At 40.3% G+C, this 22,330-nt stretch overlaps 1 protein-coding gene across 1 annotated transcript in view; it reads left to right on the top strand.

The window, feature by feature from the left end:
• The window catches only part of LOC109407009 (sialin), a 75,324-nt gene that overhangs the window by 31,918 nt on the left and 21,076 nt on the right, over positions 1–22,330 (top strand). The window contains exon 2 of the mRNA XM_062850677.1: positions 18,370–18,584. Coding sequence (XP_062706661.1) covers positions 18,370–18,584 — 215 coding nt within the window. The remainder of the gene's footprint in view (positions 1–18,369; positions 18,585–22,330) is intronic.

The raw sequence follows: 22,330 nt of genomic DNA, 5'->3' as shown, positions 1-22,330 counted from the left end.
TTCCAGACGGCATACCTGGAGTATTCTACAGATGCAGTTTGTGGCTCTCTAGATGATTTCTCACGGTAGGAAGAATTAGGCCAAGTTGAAATTAACGGATAAAAACAAATAAAAAAAAAATGAAATCTCATGAAGAACCGAACTAACAACATGATGCTGAATAACATTTAGATAATTTTCAGGTACAATCTTTGTATGGGTTTTGTTCACGCAAATTTGGAAAAGCATGATGTTGTGTACAAACTGAGAACTGCGAGTTAATGGTTGGCACTTATGCTATGAATAACTATTATGAAATAATAACTACACATAAATTTACCTGAATCAAGATTCGAGTTCGAGACCCGTCGATTGTCAGTCGTGTGACTTCCTAGAGATGATAAATTGAAGCACTCAAATCAAAGCATAAAATTCCCGTGGTTAAAAAATGATCACACTTCGACTTCTATACAGTAGTGATGAATTAGCACATAACAATCTGGTTAACAACTGAACAACACATTAGTTCAGCTGCTGTAAAAAAATAAGTGTTCTTCATCCTGTACTCTGAGTCGAAGTATGATGAAACGACAATTCGACACATCATACAGATACATGTGCTAATTCGTACATAAGCTTAACAAGAAGCAGAAATAGGTATTGTTAAACTATTTTATAAAGGAATTACTGCAAGTTGAATAGAAATTTTATGAAACTCATGAAAAGTGTTTTGGATCATCGTTTTTCATACCGATACAAAAGGCTGAAGATTGACTACTTTTCCAATTGAAAAAGCATTTGTACAGTAATATGTGCAGCATAATTCTAATTCAGCTGTTTTTTTTCTGTTCGGGTTAGCAACTGCGACCAGTATTTAGATCTTTTGTGGCATTACCCGTATCCTTAGTATTTAGTGCATGTCGTACTACTCCATTGTCATTGAGAGGCAATGAAGCATCGATTTCTGTACAGTTCTTGTTTTGTTATCCCAGAGGTGTAAGAAATCGATTGCGATGAAAAGGTTCCGTTATCATAGAGATTTAAATCTCAGTGAAAGAGCGCCCCTAATCAAACACAATCCATTCGCATTTTGAGAAAAACAAAACGGTGGTACTGATATTTATCCATGCATCGGAACTCTAGCCCCATCCATGTCTTACTTCTAGTTTAGTCCCAGGACAACAAAGAAAAACCCGGGACTTTAGGCTAGTTGCAAGAGTCTGTCAAATTAGAGAATGTGTTCTGCAATAAGAATGCACGTGAGTCCTTGAATTACCAGAACTTAACAGTCCTTGATAGGTTAGTACGCAATCAGATACGTAAAGCATGTTTGTTTTCATAACATCAAGTGTAGTCTCGGGTGGGCAAAGTCCGATTCTTTAACTATCAGCAAGGCAGAATAAATGCCATTTTCAAAACTGTCACCAGTAACAAAGACTTTGTACCATGAATCCTTATTACCAAAACACATTATCCCAACTTGACAAACCGGATGTCACTAGGGTTCGGTTTGGTAGATCTTGAACCGTAACGCAACACATAAAGGCGATCTACCAACGTTACGGGCTCCGTTAAAGATCGAGCATATTTTAAACCCCCTCAACCATTCATCCATCAGCACGGGTCTCCTGACACCTTGGATTTTGGTTCCCTGTTAAGTGGACTTTTACCCCCGGAACAGGTGGTCCGTAGTGTTATTCTTAGCCAATTGAGACAACCGCTACCGACACTACACAGCTATCTAGGCTGATCGGGAAACGAAGCTAACATTGATGGTTAACTTCATATGGACCCGAGCAGCCGGTAATTCAGCTGTTATCACTGTTATAAAGCAACAATTGAACATGCATGCTTGTTTGTGGCTTGCCATTGTTAGTTGGAAATCCTCACAAAAAAATTCCGGGAGGAACCCCTAAACGGAATTCCTGGAGAAACCCCAAGAAGAAATTCCAGAAGTAATCCTCAGATGGAATTCCCAGAAAAAAAAAACCCCAAGGTAACTTCTTTGAGAAAGCATCAGACAAACATTTTAAAGAAATTTTTGAAGAAATACTCAGATCTAGACTCAGATGACAATCCCAAGAAAATCATAGATGCTTCAAATTGTAGGTGTAATTCCAAAGTTTTTGCGAAGGTTTAAGAATTCTTGTCAAGATGATTATGAGAGAATATTTAAAAGCTGATCTGGACATGTTTAGAAAAAAAATATTCACAATTCCAATTAGTAAGATTTTCGAGGATTTCAATTTGATAGCAATAATTTCGAAAATTCAGCAAACTCTGGTGCAATATCAATAAATTATAAGATTCAAGCGTAAACTTCTGAATTCCTGGTTAATGAATTGAATCATTCAATTTTATAGCGTTTTTCAGTTTTTATTTTAAAAATTAGCTCCAAAATTCCATTAAAAAAATTAAACAATACTGTGTCATCATGCTTATATTTAGAATTCTTAAATTTCTTTCCACACCTCACCACTGCCTTGAATTGATAGATAAGCAATACTCATAACAGTTTTTGAACAAAAAACGATATGGATAGTCGAACTTTAATTCATTGCCCGTGGATTGGTATCGAATGTGGCCCACAACCGTAAAATGTTGAACAGGCCTGTCTTAAAGAATACCTAGAATATCACATTTATTTCACGAACAATGCAATGTTGGTAGATGATGGACTTATCGATTCTATCCCCATTCTACGGTACCTACATCCACTGCAATTCAGAGATGCCAGTTATCTTAGTAAATAGGTTACAGATCATCTGTGCTTTTCTGATACTAATGCCGGTCAGGTATAACTTTATATAAAATTAGTCCCATGACTAGGTCATTCGATTCGATGTGGAGATGATCAACACTTGTATGAAGCCAATAACAGCAGCAGTAAAATATTGACAAAAAAAACAACCCTCAATATTTGGAAAGCTGCTATCACTTCCAACACACGCAACCGCACAGCTTCTTCGGCACGAACGATTCACCAATCGCCGCAAACAGTAGAGGTATAATCAAGAAACGATAATAAGTCAATTAGGTTCAATTTTTGGCAATCGGTTTGCGTGCCCAGGAAAAGAAAAAAAAACAAGACTAATTGACCAAACCACCCGAAACATCGTCGTTTGATTATAAGCTCCAGGAGGGAATGTCACACGCTGGTTGTGCACACAGCAGAATATCGATATTTGACATTCACTTATCCTTCCGAAGGCCATCGATGTCAGTCACCGGGACTTGAGGTTCCGATGGAAAGCGCTAGTCAATGAGTACGCCGCACAGCAGCCGACCGAATGAAAGTGAAAACTACTACCAACGCCGTCGTTTCGGTTTTTGGGGAAAATTGGAAGTGTGGGAGCATAGGGTGGAAACCTGAGAGAGATGAATTCGCACTCTTCAAAAATTGTGTGGAAAAGAGAGGGAGCTGAAATGAGACTAGTGAAAACCAAACGCATGTTGGTTTTGAAGAATCAACAGGTGTCAGCTATATGCCTGTCGGCGGATTACTAATACCAAATAACGAAATATGTATAACGGATGTTAGGGTGTATCTACGGATAATGAAAATTTGGACGTACGACACTTAACGGATCAGTTCATCTCGATTTTGATCTCCAGTGGATACAAGGATGTGATGGGTTTATTGGTGAGCTCGTTCCATGCTATTAAAAAACAATGAGGATAACATGAATTGCAACTTTTGCCAAAGTGAATCCAGATTCATGTGTTGGTCAATCACGAAGTAGCAACTTCGGATTATAAGGTTATGCTCAATTAGTCCTCAGCACCACCATGGGTGCTCAGTGCAAGTACATTCAATGAAATGCTCATGATGTCGTATACGTTTCAGATAAACTTATTTTCAACCCAATTTCAAATGAGTCTAGCCCTGCCAGGTTGTGTATATCTTTTTCTTCTTCTTTATGGCTCTACGTCCCCACTGAGGCTTGGCCTGCCTCGCTTCAACTTTGTGTTCTTAGAGCACTTCCACAATTATTATTTGAAGGGCCAGTGCATGAATTTGTACATTGTGTGGCAAGTACAATGATACACTCTGCCCAGGGAGTCGAGAAAATTTTCACAGCACAGAAATCGAACCCACCGTCTCTGGATGGGCGATCCATAGTCTTAACCACTAGGCTAACTGGAGGTCCCAGATTGTGTATATCATAAAAGTTTATTTGTACATATATCAGCCGAGCTTGATGAAGTGTGCGTGAAATAAACACAGAATAAGGTCACTGAAACTAAATTGGATCAAAACTACGACTGATCACTATCGCAACAAGTCAATGAACTCTAATCGGACCCTCATAAACACCTCCCCTTTCCATCAAGAAGTTTTCCTTTACTGGTCACTCACAGCTTAAAGATGCATCGGAGCGCATCCAAGACATACGCATTTCTCGCTTGATCGGAACGAACATGTTGGACATGCCTTGAGTTTAAATGATAAAGTGGAAGCGGTATTACTTTATCATAAACAGGCAAATCCAGTACGAGCATTATCTCTCATGAGAATTATTTATGATCGATTGTGCCAGCAGAACACTTGTTGCAAGAAAACTATAGAACACTGAACCGTCTGATGTGGAAGCAGCAGGGTATAATCTGAATGAATTGTTGTAGTGAACAACAGAGGGAGCTGCGCGGTTCAACATTACCTTTCAAATAAAGATAATAATACCTCACTAGCCCTATTCGGTCAGTGTGAAAATATTCATCAAACGTAACTGCCATCGCCGTACCGTAACGGGCATAATTTGACGCATGGATTTGCATTTTAATTGGCCGGGGCACTGTCATTGGGAAAGAAAGGTGTCCGCCGTCGTTGTGACGCGGACCCAACAGAGGAAGTTTTTTCTAGTTTGGTGATCAATTCAATTAAAGCTTCAACTAATTTCCCACTTCTTTCCTATGGCTGCATTTGAAATCCCCTCCGCCTCATACGCGAAAGATCCATCTTCTCGATAGTCACGGCGGCTGGCTGATGCCACCGCGCCAGCTTTCCATACGAACGAGTAGCGTTGTCATCATGTTGGTTGCATTTCCTCTTTCGAGGCGCATAACTCCCTCTCCTCCGCGGTGATGATGGTGCAACATATGACAGGTTTTGTAGCTGAGCTGTTGTGGTAAGCATTGCCACGCTTAAGTTCAACGATTATTGCAAACGCATTTAAATAATATCCCGTTTGGCTGTCAATTGGCAACACCATTTCCGGACCGATATCCAGAGACACCTGTTTTAGGCAGAGAAAGAAGCCAGGAGCCATCCATCATGTGCCGGATGTCGACTTTCTTGGCTGGCTGCGTGGGTTTGACATTAATAAAAAATATCCGATTCCGGGATTCAATGCTTATATACTAGGGAAGAGATTTGTGCCTCTTTGAGAAAGATTTGAAATAGAAATCACGCAAAAATGTTTTCTGCTCTTCAAAATTTCTCGACGAAAATCAAAAAAATAAAGAAATAAATAAACGCAATTATTCATTAAAAGTTTTCTTTATAAATATCATATAGCATGGATACTTGCATAATTGTTCCCAACTTTAACATAGCAAAGGTTGGTTAACCTTCACATACCCGCACCTTGACATCTCATTTTCAAAATGCTGGCATTTCGTCCATTTTCAGCCAATTTTTTTGAAGTCGCCCTCAATCGATCATAATTTGGTGCTAGTTTATTATACTCAAGTGGCCATGCAACATCCGGAACCATTCCGGAGATATTCCGGATTGTACTGTGGTCAGGGGGGTGCCAAAATGGCAAAAAGTGATTATTTCGTGGGTTATTGTATTTTAATCATCAATTTTCAGCGTAATTTTTGTTGCGAGTAATGAAACACAACTGCAATAACCAGATTTTTATAAGTTGACCGATCCGGACCACCGTGACAGGTTCCGCGGGGGCCTCATTGGGAACACTTTTGGTTTTCAACCAAAACATGTCATGCGACGTATCAAACTTCATGATTTCGAGAGAATGAGACAGAAAAGTTACACTGAAGTATGTATCAACTGATATGGCCGCTCCGGAACACCTGAAACAGGTTCCGCGGGGGCCTCATTGGGAACACTTCTGTTTTTCAACCAAAACAAGTCGTGCGACGTATCAAACTTCCTGATTTAGAGAGAATGAGACAGAAAAAGTAGACTGAAGTATGTATCAACTCATATGGCCGCTCCGGAACACCTGGAACAGGTTCCGCGGGGGCCTCATTGGGGACACTTCTGTTTTTCAACCAAAACAAGTCGTGCGACGTATCAAACTTCCAGATTTCGAGAGAATGAGACAGAAAAGGTAGACTGAAGTATGTATCAACTGATATGGCCGATCCGGAACACCTGGAACAGGTTCCGCGGGGGCCTCATTGGGGACACTTATGTTTTTCTGCCAAAACAAGTCGTGCGACGTATCAAATTTCCTGATTTCGAGAGAATGAGACAGAAAAAGTAGACTGAAGTATGTATCAACTCATATGGCCGCTCCGGAACACCTGGAATAGGTTCCGCGGGGGCCTCATTGGGGACACTTATGTTTTTCAGCCAAAACAAGTCGTACGACGTATCAAAGTTCATGATTTCGAGAGAATGAGATAGAAAAGGTAGACTGAAGTATGTATCAACTGAAATGGCTGCTCCGGAACAACTGGAGCAGGTTCCGCGGGGCCTCATTAGGGACACTTCTGGTTTTCAATCAAACCATGTCGTGCGACGTATCAAACCTCATGATTTCAAATGAATAAGCCAGAAATGATAGACTAAAGCCTGTATCACCTAATATGACCACCCGGAACATCTTGCACAGGTTTTCCGGGGCCTCATTGGAGACACTTCTTGTTTTCAATCAAAACATGTCGTGCGCCGTACCAAAGTTCATGATTTAGAATGAATGAGCCAAAAATGATAGACTTAAGTCTGTGTCAACTAATATGGCCACCTCGGCATATCTAGCACAGGTTCCGCGGTGGCGTCATTGATGACACTTCTGGTTTACAATCAAAACCTGCCGTGCAACATATCAAACTTCATGATTTCGAATGAATAAGCCAGAAAAGATAAAACTACGTAGACTCGACTCGGTATCGACTTGAAAGGGCGCTCTAGAAAACTTCCCATAGGTTCCTTTTAAATTTAGATTAAGCAATCCACAAAACGTACACAAGCTGTATATTTTCTGAAAAATCGGCATATGTTTGAAAAAAATAAAAGGTTAGATGTTTATTTCCAAAACTACTTTTTATACTTATAATATGAGATGATACATACTTCAGTCTACCTTTTCTGTCTCATTCTCCCGAAATCATGAAGTTTGATACGTCGCACGACTTGTTTTGGTTGAATAACAGAAGTGTCCCCAATGAGGCCCCCGCGGAACCTGTTCCAGGTGTTCCGAAGCGGCCGTATGAGTTGATACATACTTCAGTCTACCTTTTCTGTCTCATTCTCCCGAAATCATGAAGTTTGATACGTCGCACGACTTGTTTTGGTTGAAAAACAGTAGTGTCCCCAATGAGGCCCCCGCGGAACCTGTTTCAGGTGTTCCGGAGCGGCCATATGAGTTGATACATACTTCAGTCTACTTTTTCTGTCTCATTCTCTCGAAATCAGGAAGTTTGATACGTCGCACGACTTGTTTTGGTTGAAAAACAGAAGTGTCCCCAATGAGGCCCCCGCGGAACCTGTTCCAGGTGTTCCGGAGCGGCCATATCAGTTGATACATACTTTAGTGTAACTTTTCTGTCTCATTCTCTCGAAATCATGAAGTTTGATACGTCGCATGACATGTTTTGGTTGAAAACCAAAAGTGTCCCCAATGAGGCCCCGCGGAACCTGTCACGGTGGTCCGCATCGGTCAACTTATAAAAATCTGGTTATTGCAGTTGTGTTTCATTGCTCGCAACAAAAATTACGCTGAAAATTGATGATTCAAATACAATAACCCACGGAATAATCACTTTTTGCCATTTTGGCACCCCCCCCTGACCCCAGTACAATCCGGAATATCTCCGGAATGGTTCCGGATGATGCATGGCCACTTGAGTATAATAAACTAGCACCAAATTATGATCGATTGAGGGCGACTTCAAAAAAATCGGCTGAAAATTGACGAAATGCCAGCATTTTGAAAATGAGATGTCAAGGTGCGGGTATGTGAAGGTTAATGGTTATGTGTTTACCACACCGAAAAACTCCCGGCGAAGAATCTTCTGAATCGCTCACTGTTAACGTTCTGCGACGTACGATAAACTCCCGACTAAGAATCTTTCAATTCTAGCCGCTCACATGTGCACTGTTTTTTTTTTTTATGATGGACATCAAACTCCTGGCAATGAATTTTTCGAATCTAGCCGCAGAGTTGGTTATTTCTCACACTTCCATTAGAAAAGTGCAGATTTTGATGCAGCCTCGAAAAGTGAGCCTTGGCGCCCTTTGGTGCGAAGAGAGAAAAAGAAACGCATCGCAAAGAGTAACATTGAGACTCTACATAGTGCACCATGATTTGCTTCGCGAGTAGAACAGTCGCTGCTCGCGTTCAGTACTTCTCTCTATCTTTCGAACGTCGCGTTTGAAAAAATGCATGTTTCCGTGACATCAGCGTAAACTACGGTCGAAAGCATTGGAAAAAGTCCGACGGAGGCGTTTTTTCATTAAATTTACGAACATTTTTCGTCTTGGCCGAAATTAACCTGACAGGTTTCAGAAGAACTGTAGAGCTTAGTTACGCTCAATATATCTCGCTATTACTGGAACTACAATCCTCTGCTAATGGTCACTTCCAACGTACAAAAGCCAGATTCGCAGAAACTGTTGCCTCCCAAGCACCTTTCCTTCCTATCCCAGGTTCCCATTGGTGTTTGATAATATGTTTTTTTTTCTAAAGTGTACCCATGAGTTGCGCTTACCGTGGATTAATTTTTGAGAATTCTTAAATTTTTGAGAATTCTGAAAATTTTCAATACTCCACGCAGATCTTGTCCATGTAAGAACAACACAGCGCAACATTTTTTTGTCTCAAGAGCAAACTTATGTGTCTTCGAAGGATTTTGGGCCGCTGAATCCGAATCCGGGCTCAGATTTGCTCCAACACGTCACAATTTTGAGCTATACCTCAATTTATAGGGCAAAATATGCGATTTTGGACTTTTTTGACTGCAAGCCATTAAGCTTGGAAATATTTTTTTAAGCAATCAATAGGTTAATTGGTCAATTAACATCTAAGTTAACGACTCATGCAAAATATTTCGTTTTACCTAATCAAATTTGATAGATTTAAGCATTTTATGTTAGTATGCAAACTTCCATGCAACTTTTGGAGGGTGACTTGTATGGGAAATATCGTACCTAACATAAATCGCTTAAAACTATCAAATTCGATTTGGTAAAACGAAATATTTTGCATGAGTCGTTGATTTAGATGTTAATTGACCAATTAACCTTTTGATTGCTTAAAAAAATGTTCCCTTGCTTACTGGTTTGCAGTCAAAAAAGCCCAAAATCGCATATTTTGCCCTATAAATTGAGGTATAGCTCAAAATTGTGACGTGTTGGAGCAAATCTGAGCCCGGATTCGGATTCAGCGGCCCAAAATCCTTCGGAGACACATAAGTTTGCTCTTGAGACAGACAAAAAGTTAATTTTTGTTACGCTGTGCAATCATAAGTATTTTGTGCAAGGCACGGGGAAAAATCGCAATCCTATCCCAGATTTTAATTCATGGACAGAATATCATGGATAAAAATACTTAAATGGCCATTTAATCAGTAGTACCCCATAAATTTGCTCTATGGTCGGAGATGGGCCCATATAGCCGAGGCGGTAAACGCACGGGTATTCAGCATGACCATGCTGAGGGTGACGGGTTCGATTCCCGGTCGGTCCAGGATCTTTTCGTAAAGGAAATTTCCTTGACTTCCTTGGGCATAGAGTATCTTCGTGCCTGCCACACGATATACGCATGCAAAATGGTCATTGGCAGAGGAAGCTCTCAGTTAATAACTGAGGAAGTGCTCATAGAACACTAAGCTGAGAATCAGGCTTTGTCCCAATGAGGACGTTACGCCAAGAAGAAGAAGAAGAAGAAGAAGAAGAAGAAGGTCGGAGATGGGAAAACTGATTTATTTTGAGAGTGAATCGCTTCCGATTCACTCTCATAAAAGAGTCGACTCTTTTGATCGATTCAGTAACTCATTTCCGGAATTTGAAGGAAACTGTAGTGTTTTGATATGAAACAACTCTCTTTCGTATATTTCTGCAAAGTTTCAGAGAAAATCCACTTGCATGGTACGGAAACGACTGAGCATGACATAGTAAAATCGAATCACTAGTGCGAGCGGGCCACACAATGTAAAAATGAAACATATCAATAGGCAAAACTCACTAATTTCAGGGTCGAATCATCGTTAAGTGTGCAGTTAAGGTAACTCTTTTGGCAACTCGTTGGATTTGAAATGGGCATCAGTGAATCGCAACTCTTTTGAAAAGAATCATGCTTCACTCACTTGGTTTCGCGAATCGATTCTTTGAGTCGATTCGCAAGTGAGTTACCCATGTCTAGTCGGAAGTACTGTACAATTTTTCAACAATTTCAATTTGACTGTTCATTTTGCACTTTTGAGAACCCGTAATTATATTTTCACATCGTGCAGTAGGAAGTTTTCCAATAAGTCTGACGTGCCTTTCCACCATTTTGTTGATGCCATGAAACAGCTCTCTACTTTCCGAGGGCACGAGAAGAGAAATCTCTTTCTCTACGGTGCGAATGCACAAAAGTGCATAAAGAGAGAGAAGAGTGAAAAAAGGAAGAGAAATTCACATCAAGCAAGCCGCACACGTGCTCACTGTTTACTTTTTGGGATGGACAACAAAGTCTTGGCATTCACAACAAAGGTTGCAACTAACATTCCTTCCCTCTCCCAACCTGACTGCAAGGACGTGGCCAGCGCCGTTATTATACCATTAAAGAGAGCCTCTGAAGCGTGCACAGTGAGAATGTTGACCACTCCCAGTCAATTATTCAGTAGATTCATTGTGCAACTGTAATTGGTTCGGGTCAATCACGGAGTAGCAACCATAGATATGTGCAATCAGTCTAAGCTAAGCTGGACAACAAACTCTTGGCAATGAATTTTTCGAATCTAGCCGCTCACCATTTACTTTTTTCGCCGAACAACAATCTATTGACTAGTAATCTTCCGAATATAGCCACGCACAAAGTTCAAGAAAAGAAGGCACATAAGATGTTATGACGCACCCAAGCTTTCGGACGTTATTTCGCAAAAAAAAAAACGCGACTCAACGACCGAGACAGTATGGCCTCGGACGTTGTGATCCGGCCCCCGCACATTGGTCGGGCTCCATACAAAGGGGCGGCCAAAACTCTCAAAAAACGAAATTGATAATTTTAAACTTTATTTCACCTTATAACAAAGTTAATGTACTGTACTTTTATGATTCTTAATTAAAAGAATTCCAGCTTTTGTATTTCAATGACATTTTTACTGCCAAAGTGGCCTAAGTCATAAAATTGAGAAATGAATTATTCGAAAAAAGTAAAATAATAATATTTTGAGAATGGAATATATGTTTTAAGTTATCCAGCATATGAAAGCTTGTTATTGGACTGTTTGAATGCACGTATGGTGCAAAATTAATATGTCACAAAACTTTTTAAATTTTCATATATTGTACCTTAGAAATTTCGGTAATTTTTAAGTTAAAAAACGGTTCGTGTCGTCACGTGTCGCCGCAATTTCGAATAGTACATCTTAAACATCATGCTTAGAGCTGCCTAAAAACGTTTAAATATTTTGCAGAAATTTGCAGTTTTTCAAATTAGAGCTATTTAAAAAAGTCATGTTTTTTCATATATTTTACGATATTTTCCCATTTATTACTGAAATAAAATTTATCTTTCCACATTTTTCACACGTTTTGAACAAACTTGATTGGATTTGATCGAAAGATAATCATTTATTTAAATCCGAATTGATTTTCTAACAAAAAACGCAAAAAATATGGGGTTCACTGATTCTCACCGTTTTTGAAATTATTGAAATTACGTAATTTTTAAATACCCCTTTTTAAACACTAAAAACACTATATACCATATCTAGGCAACCTATAACTTCGATTAAACACATAAAAAGAGTTTTGGCCGAACTTTATCTTTTTCCGACCATTGTGCCCCGCACAAACTTATAATTTACTTTTCGCATCGGAAAACAAACTCCCGTCAATGAATCTTCTGAATCTAGTCGCTCTTACTATCACTGTTTACATTTCATGCCAAACAATCTCAAAGAGATTTCATTGCCAATAGACCGTTTTTGCAATATTTAGTCACAATTTGTAAGCATTCTGCTTGAGATCTGGCTTAGTTTTTACCAAAGTGCCAATTCTAAATTGGTCAATATTTGCAAAGTTATATTAACTCTACTTACTATGGTTATACTAGCCTAGAGTACCATCGATGTTCGACAATCTCGGAACGAACGAAATTAGATGAAGATGATACAATTTGGTCTTAAAACATAAATGAGATTTTATTATTACACTAGTTTACAACATGTTTAGCGTAGAATAATACCGTCAAGGCGCCATTCACCGTTTGCCTTCGAATATTTTTTCATTATTTCAATATTATGATTGAATGATATGACAATTTCCCTTCAATTTCACCAATACAACACTAATGTATTGTTACCATGTCAAAACGCTCATTAGAAACATTTAAAAGTATCATTTTGACACTAAAGTGTGTTTACATGAAGCAGGTTTCTGCTCGTTCACTGTATTCATAGTGAAAAACCAAAAACTGCGCTAAGGTGATTTAAGCGATAAACTAAATGTAGTAACGTTTTTATTCAACCAAGAAGCAATCAAGTTCACATATTAGGTATGTATTTTGTATTACCGAAGTAAGTTTAACAAGAAAGTACGATTACTCGTACTTTTTAATTGAAACAAAAAGGCACGGTAAATGGGTACCCTAAAAATCAATGGTCTCCATTCACCGTACCCCATATTGTCCCATATATCTAGAAAAAATCGAAAATTTAAACATTCGTTTTTCTAATAAAACTTGCAAGTTATTACTTGAAATGAATTTAAATGAAGAAAATTCCCTTGGCTGGGTTGTTTTGATCATTTTTAAACAAAGTAGAATAAAATTTCTCATACACGGTGAATGGGTCCCTACTACCACGGTGAATGGTGACCTACCACGGAATTAGGCGACCTTACTACCCTTTACTAATTGTACTATATCACCCAATTTTGTGAAAAATTGTCTACTTCTGTGGATATTGCTTTAATTTTAACCTATAATGAAGGTAATTAAAAGCGGCACCAACAATGCACAGTGTACAAATTCGATCAAAAAAACGGACGCAATTCAGTTCCGGCCGCTAAGCAAACGACAGATACCCATTCCTAAGCAAAAAAACTCCGGGGAATCGAATGGTGCCAACCCCTTTCCAGAAAAACGTCGCCAAGTGTCTCATTTTGGCCATTTTCCCCTAAATTTGTCAAAAATACTTGAACATATCAAACTTGAACCAAAAAAAGTTGGGAGGAACCCTGAATATTTCATAAAACTTCATGTACCAATGAGAGGCAACTTGGTTTAGCAAATATTTTTCACTTTTGATCACAATAAGTGTCTCATTTTGTCCAATATCCCCTATAAAATGAGAATATTTGAGAAGTTCGGATGATTTTCAATGAAAACCATGTAAACCGTTCAAAAGTTATGCTACTGTATGGAGAAACGCCAAACAGATCGTCTCTTGTGCATCACATTCAGAGATGATGTCCCATTTTGTCCAATATCCCCTATCAATAAAGAATATTTGAGAATTTCTGATGAATTACAATAGAAAATCATGCGAAGTCGTTCAGAAGTCGTGATACTGAATGGAGAAACCCCAATCAGATCGTCTCTTGTCCATCACATTCAATGAAGTTGTCTCACTTTATCTAATATCCCCTATAAATTAAAAAAAAATTGAGAATTTCAGATGAATTTCATCAAAAAACCGTGCAAAGTCGTTCAGAAGTCGTGCTACTTAATGGTAAAACCCCAAACAGATCATCTCTTGTTTATTATATTCAGAAATGATGACGGGTCGTGCCTCGTCAATCACAATCAGAGATGGTGTTCCATTTTGTCCAGTATCCCCTATAAATTAAGAATATTTGAGAATTTCTGATGAATTTCAATAAAAATCATGCGAAGTCGTTCAAAAGTCATGCTACTTAATGGTAAACCCCCAAACGAATCGTGTCGTGTCCATCACATTCAGAGATGATGTCCCATTTTGTCCAATATCTCCTATAAATAAAGAATATTTGAGAATTTCAGATGAATTACAATAGAAAACCATGCAAAGTCGTTCAAAAGTCGTGATACTGAATGGAGAAACCCCAAATAGATCGTCTCTTGTGTCATTAAATGATGTTGTCTCATTTTATCTAATATCCCCTATAAATTAAAAATATTTGAGAATTTCAGATGAATTTCATTTTTTTTTATTTGTGAATTTTAACTTAAGCTAATTCTTCACGCATGAATTTCATAAAAAAAAACCGTGAAAAGTCATGCTACTTAATAGTTAAACCCCAAACAGATCATCTCTTGTTTATTATATTCAGAAACGATGTCTCATTCTGTCCTTTTTCCCCTACAAATTAAAAAATACAAAAAAAAATATTCAAAGTAAAAAAATATCAGATTTTTGAATGACTTTGTATGGTTTTTATTAAAATTCATCTGACATTCTTAAATATTCTTAATTTATAGGGGATGTTGGGCAAAATGAGACAACATCATTGAATGCGATGGACAAGAGATGATTTGTTTAGAGTTTCTCCACTCAGTATCACGTTCAAAAGTCGGCTTTGCATGGTTTTTTGTTGAAATTCATTCGAAATTCTCAAATACTCCTTATTTATAGGGGATATTGGACAAAATGGGACATCATCTCTGAATTTGATGGACAAGACACAACCCGTTTGGCGTTTCTCCATGCAGTAGCATGATTTTTAACGACTTTGCATGGTATTTTGTTACAATTCATCCGAAATTCTCAAATATTTATAAAATTTATAGGGGATATTGGACAAAATGAGACACTTATTGTGATCAAAAGTGAAAAACATTTACCAAAACAAGTTGTCTAATATTTCTACATGTTTTTTTTTGAAATATTCATTGTTCCACCCATCTTTTTTGGATTTAAGTTTGATATATTCAAGTATTTTTGACAAATTTAGGGGAAAATTGCCAAAATGAGACACTTGGCGATGGTTTTCAGGAAAGGGGTTGGCACCATTCGATTCCCCGGAGTTTTTTGCTTAGGAATGGGTATCTGTCGTTTGCTTAGCGGCCGGAACTGAATTGTGTCCGTTTTTTTGCTCGAATTTGTACACTGTGCAATGTTTATAAGACTGGTGTCAAATGACAGCCCTTATTTGCCCCGAATCCTCTTAGATCCACGGTGAATGGTGCCTTGACGGTACCCAAAACGTGAAGGAAAAAAATACAGTAGGTAGAGCGGAATGCTTTTGTTTCGACTTTCCATACAAGGCTGTCGATTTGAAATCGGTTTTTGATTTATTTTTATGTAAGTTGCTCTCTTCATACATCTCTTTTTCCGTATCCAATACTCCGATTGAACTGAAAGTTCAACAGTAACTGGCTAACATCTAATATTTCAAATGTACGTTAAGAAAGACTTTTTTACTTGATTTTTTCCTACAAATCTTCATTATGTTTTGGAAATGTTGGTTCAAATGCAAGTAGATTGGCCGATTATATCTCGAATCCCACTAATTTGATGCAAAAATTATGTTCAGATGGATGGAAAAAGATTGAAAATTGGTTGACCGCAACGCAAGATAGGGTGACGTTGGCTATTATCGGAAGGTTTGTTTTTTCGCCATGAGGGGTTTTTTGTCGACCAAATTTCCTGAAAGTTGTTCGAATAATTCGTCTTGATTGGGAAGAATTTGAGGCCAACTCTGAGTGCAACAGTTTAAAAAAAACCATGACGAAGAAAACAAAACTGCCGAAAATACACAATTTCCCCTATTTCTATTTTAGTTAATTCGAATTCCATATTTTTTAAAACTGTAGAGCTCGATTTTCAGGAATATCTTAAAAACTGTTCTACTTTTTTTTAAAGCAACTTATATGTTTCTGACAGATTTTGGGCCGCTGAATCCGAATCCGGGCTCAAATTAGCTCCAGCACGTCACAATTTTGAACAATACCTCAATTTATAGGACAAAATAAAGTAGACGTTCGATAAGTGCAACATATTTACGTTTCAGTTACCGAATGAAATTCGCTAACTGCAACGACTGACAGCCGTCAAATAGTACTCAAAAACATCACAATGCAGCTGTAGTGCATCCAAAAAAACATCGCAAATCTGTTAACGTTTTGTTTTTGACAGATAGCGGTGCGATAACTGCAAAATTGTTGCACTTATCGGACTTGCAGTTAAAAAGCATTGCAGTTAAACCATTTGCACCGAGCGAACGTTTACTGTATGCGATTTTGGGCTTTTTTGACTGCCCGCTATTAGGCATGGAAATATATTTTTTAAGAAATCAAAGGTAAATTGGTCAAACAACATCTATATTAACGACTCATGCAAAATATTTCGTTTTACCACATCAAATTAAATAGGTTTAAGCATTTTATGTTAGTAAGTAAACTTGCATGCAACTTTTGGAGGGTGACTTGTATGGGAAATACCATACCTAACAAAAATCGCTTGCAAAACCCCCCCTCCCCCCTAAAAGCGTGACGTAATTTGTGCATGGCCCCATATTCAATCGCCAGTGAGGTTCTTGTTTGATTTCATGCTTCGTATTTTTATAGATTCCTGAAAATCCTTGAGGCCCGTCTAGTCTAGTCTAGTGGCTAACGTTTATGATTCGTTCAAGTTATGATCCCAACCCAGCGAACTGTGCCGCAGAACCTCCAGGCACCATTCCCATAAAAAAAAACAGAATATCACCAACACTCACACGCTGAAGATGCCCAAGATGCCCAAACTGCTATCTCATTGATTCCTTGTGTTAAGAGACGAACCAGCCAAGGGCTGAAAGTCTCTATAATATAGCAAAATCAATCAATGATTCCTTGTATGCGTGTGGCAGATCTGACGATACAGGAGTCAATCAAGCTCGAACCATAGATTCCCGAAAAAAATTACTAATTTGTTTAGAAATGAGAAAGAATTCACCAAGAACCTTGTCAAAAAAAATAAAGGATCTCTTCAGTATTCCTTTTAAAGTTTATGTCGTGAAGATAACTGTTTCTCACTGTTCGGAATAACTTTTAATTGAACATGAACCTCGGAGTATGATTTGAAATCCTCTCGTCTAGAAGTTTCGAACACATAATAGGGTCTGGGACCATTTGGGCAGGAGCACCTATTTTGGGCACTTGGTGCTATAACTCAGCCAATTTTGAACCGATTGACTTGATTTTTGAGACACGATCAGATAGTATCTAGCCATGTGCAGAAATTCAAGTCAATCGGTTCAAAATTGACTGAGTTATAGCACCAAGTGGCCAAAATAGGTGCTCCTGTCCAAATGGTCACAGACCCAATAAAAAAAACTAATTTGACATTTAATTTCTGAGCTTCTGATGTTAGTTTTGTTAGTGGAATTTCATTGTGGTCATGTCATTTTGAAAACCAGTATGGGTCGACCTCACAGGTACACACGTTTTTATCATTTCCACAAGGGCATGCACTATAATGCATAGCAATAGCTATGACCCCGCGGTGAACGATGGCATGGGCCACGCGACGCTCAATAATTTCGCTAGATCCAACTCGCCGGGCTGGACCGGTCGTCCGGTTACGGATCGCTGCCCAAGTCTCATTGTCTTGCTGCATCAGAATGTCTTCCCCATTTCCATTCCGTTGTTGGTGTTGGGTTCGCCGCCGTTGTCGGTTGTGTCAATATTATGGCACCGTTCAACAGTGACGATCACTGCCCTAGGTGATTGTCGCCGGTAGCGCAATTACTCCCCGTCACTCACCGTTACAGATGTTTGTTTAAGACTGAATCTATAACATAAAGCCCCATATTCCCATATAAATTTAATTGAGTTCAAATCAGAACAAAAGAAAAATCTAATTACCTGATGCACTTGAACTTGTCGAGGTCGTCGGTATAAAATGCGCCTCTCGCATAAAACATATTCAAACATTTCTCTGTCATCGAGTTTAATTACTAAGTCTGAAGTTTTCAATCCAGAACTTGATCTACCTAGGTATATGTTTTGATCCACAAATTTCTTTGCAAATATTAAGAAAATTTCCCAGCCGCTAAATATAGCATTTTTCCATTCTCTCCCATTGCAGCGCTGGTCCCGGCCCGTTACATCCTAGCCGTGCTCGGTTCCATCGGTATGGCTATCATTTACGGGCTGAAGGTGAACCTGAGCGTGGCCATGGTGGCCATGTTGAACCATTCGGCACTGGCCCACGGTGGCGCCGCTCCGGTTCACGAGATGACCGAAATGCACAGCACCGAAGAGGTCTGCAGCCAGTCTGGAAATTCGACGGAAGCGGTCGAGGTAAGTTATATGTTGCATCCCTTAACCATAAATAGATCAGTGATTCACCGGTGTGGGCCGTACGTGCGCTCCTATTTTGGGCCCTGCGAGAAAAACGTCACGTTAGGAGTTTTCTTGATAGAGATGCACCACCAGATGGTAGATGGTAGAACAGACACGCTTTAGTTGAGTTAGAGTTAATCAATCTCAAAGGGCAGTGTAGTTTCAGGTGGACCCATAAGGGGAGCGCTGATGGCAACATTGGGATCGCTGGTCTTGCTTTAGTTTTAAAACGTTGTTTTTTATACTAAACTTTATATTGGTAACATTAAATGGCTAACAACACAACATTAACTTGAAATCCATTGCATGCATTGCATTCATGTACTTATCGATCAGACTAAGGCCTGAGTGACCTCTGCTGTACGTAGATATCGTCTCCAGTGTGTCTCGAGTTCCGCACTCTGCGAAGGGTCCGCACCGCAAGTCATCCTCCACTTGATTGACCCACCTAGCTCGCTGCTCACCACGTCTTCTTGTACCGGTCGGATGACCCTCGAGAGCCATTTTAGTCGGGTTGTTATCCGACATCCTGATTACGTGACCCGCCCACCGTAGCCTTCCGATTTTCACGGTGTGGACGATGGGTGGTTCTCTTAGTAGCTGATGCAGCTCATGCTTCATTACTTCCATCTGCACTACGCCGCCCAGGCATTGATGTCACTCGCTATTACCACTGGCCTTCGCCCTGTTAGCACGGTCGTCATGCAGTAGAAGTAGAGCATCTGCGTGACCTACTCGATCGGCCACCGTGAAGGCACATAACAGCTATAGAAGAAGACCCCGTTTAGTTTGGCGACCACGAAGTCCTAATAGGTAGTTGACAACAACTCCTAGACGGGGTATTTACCCATCATCCATATCGCCACCATTTTTCTGGACCCATCCGCCACCCAATTGCCGTTGCCGGCGGGTACTCGGTATGGGCCCGCTATGATGCGGTGGCCACCTGTATCTCACACTGTTGCCGCAGTGCCGTGACGAGCTCTTCCGCTTCGGTGGCCTCGCCTAGGTTTTTCACCTTCATAGTCGATTCTGCTGTAAGAGTCTTCACCTCCACCGCTTTGCCAAGGATCTCTTCCGCCAAACTTTTGTAGGCGGCGCCCTTGCGTTCCTTGTCGCGCATGAGCTCTAGGATCATTTCACCCATACGAGTACGTCTTATACTGCGCACGTCGGCTCCCAGATCCACGAGCTTGGCATCACTTCGCATCGTCTTCAAGACGTCCGAGTACTTAGACTGTTCGCTCTTGATGATGAGCGCGTTGCCTTTCTTTTGCTTGCTACCTACTCTTCAACGCCTTCTTGGTTGAGCGTTCCTCATCTCCTTTTTTTCTTCTTCCTCTTCCGCTCTACCTTCGTTCAAGGGGAATCCTCCCCTTGGTTCACCATACTCTGCGATTGCTGAAGGCCTAACAACGGTCGTAACCCCCTGTTCCCTTCCATCCGGGACGGGCCAGCCTTTTCAGGTCCACCCTTCCCAGCTTTCCGGGACGCCTGGCAGAGTTCCGACTTACCGGCATTACAGCCGACCTTCGGGGTTAGTATTCTCCTAGCCTTGCGAGCACCGGCAGATAGTTCCTTACCTGACGGCTGCCTCACCTGCTTTTGCGAGTGCTTATCACAAGCAGTCGCATCCGCCACATCTTTTGAACTTCCTGCGAAAGCGAAGGCCTTCGTCTGGGTAGACTCCGTAACCTTTACTTTCGCCGGTTCCGCCGCTGCTGCAGTTTTCACGAGTCTCACGTGATCCTGTTTGGCATCGTCCATCGACTTACGAAGTCGCAACAGGGCCGTTTCAGGTCCTTACTTATGTTGAGCTTTGTGGACGCAAAGTCGATGATCTTGCCAAACTGCTGCTCAGCCACCTCGATCGCGGAAAGCCCTTCTCGATTTTGGTTGAGGGCCCTCATCAACCACGCTCCGTCCAATATCTCCACCGGCAGGCTCGCCGAGGAATGGATCAGAGCTCCCATGCTGGAGCTGCGTGCGAAGCTTCCCGCTCCTGCCTCATCGCTTCTCCTCAACGGTGATCTAGCCAACCCACTTTTTGCGACGGGGTTATTCTCGCCGCTACCACTAGCTTCTGGTTGATTTGTTTGTTTGTTTGTTAGTCTTCATAATTAATTCCACGAGTTGCACGGTAAAGGATGCCCACCAGGATTGAGCCCAGCTTTAACGAGGTAAGGGATGAAATACTGTGGTGCTCAGATACTCCACAGGCTCCGTTAATAATCGAGCATCTTTTTCATCCCCTCGATCACTCATTCATCGGCACGGGTCGCTTGACACCTTGAATTGGGGTTAGTAGTCCTATTCTTAGCCGGCGACTACGCGGCTGACTCGTAAGCGAGAGGGGGGTTGGGTTCGTCTGGCCCCGGGACTGTAATCCCTGCTGCGCTAAACAGGTACGCTCCTTGATTTGTGATCCTGTTTCAGCAAAGCCATAATACATGTGTTTAGCACTCTGTTTACGCGCTCGGCGTTGTTTACCATTGGACAATAGTAGGTCATGTGCTTAATTTGGTATCGAGCAAATAGCGTTCGGAATACTGCGGAATGGAACTGTTAGTTTGCGAAGACATATTTGGCCCACGGCCACCCACCAGCATTACAGTGCAGTGTTGCCTGCTGTTAAACAAGTTCACGGTCCTACGAAATCTAGCAAAATGAGTTCTCAGGATAACTTTGCAAGTTTTGCGTTGCCCGTCGATGACGCATCGTTGGCATCATCGTTGTAGATGGAGCTTCACTTGCTATGCATAAGGAACACGATCTCTCTCCGACGTCCTCTCTCTTTATCATCGGCGTAGCTAGAGGGGGACCGGGGGGCCATATCCTGGATCTCTGCCTCTAAGAATAAACCTTCAGTTGTATTATTCCGAGTTCATTCTTGTCGGGCTTACCCTAAAGACAGTTTTATATACTCCTATACAGCATACGCTCATCACAGAGCATAATCATATAGAAATAACAAATGACATATTCCCGGAAGGATCTTTGCAAGAATTGTTGAAGAAACACGAAACAATCACCGGAGAAAACTCTTAAGGTGTCCCTGTAAGAATTTCTGATGCCCGAGAGAAATTCTTGAAGAATTTCTTGGAGGTATTTTTCGGAGAACTCTTAAATGATTGATTTCTAGGAAAAATGCTTGAATTCACCTGAGGGAATTCCTGGACGAATAGCTGGAATGTATTCAGAAAGAAATGTCTGGATGAATTTAAGAAAGAAACCGTGGTGCATTTTATAGAGAAATTCCTGGAGGATTCCGAAATAGTCTTCTCTGAGTGAATCCCAGCAGGATTTCCTGGAGAAATGTCTGAAAGCGCTTTTAGCAAGTAAGTACTTACATGTTTAAAGTAAGTCACAGTGACTGTGCAAGAATCACAGGCTATATTCCTGAAAGAATCGCAGAACGAATTCTGAAGAAACTACTACTTTGCAGGGGCTGCAGTGGACATTCTTGAAGGAATTCATGGATGGATTCCACAATAAATCTATGGATGAATTCCTTAAAGATTTCTGTGGCGATAATTGTGAAAGAATTCTTGGATGACTTCTTTGATAATTTCCTGGTTCCAGTATCCATTTAGAATTATCTTAAGAAATTCCAATACAAATCGCTGTAGGAATTTCTCTAGAAATCCTTCAAGTAATTAAAAAAAGCAGATAATCCCGCAAAAACTCTTGGGTGAATCTCTGGA

Source organism: Aedes albopictus, chromosome 2 (genome assembly GCF_035046485.1).
Source record: "Aedes albopictus strain Foshan chromosome 2, AalbF5, whole genome shotgun sequence".
NCBI classification, from domain to species: Eukaryota; Metazoa; Arthropoda; class Insecta; order Diptera; family Culicidae; genus Aedes; species Aedes albopictus.
The sequence above is the reverse complement of the archived record's forward strand: the minus strand, read 5'-3'. Positions and strand labels throughout refer to the sequence as shown.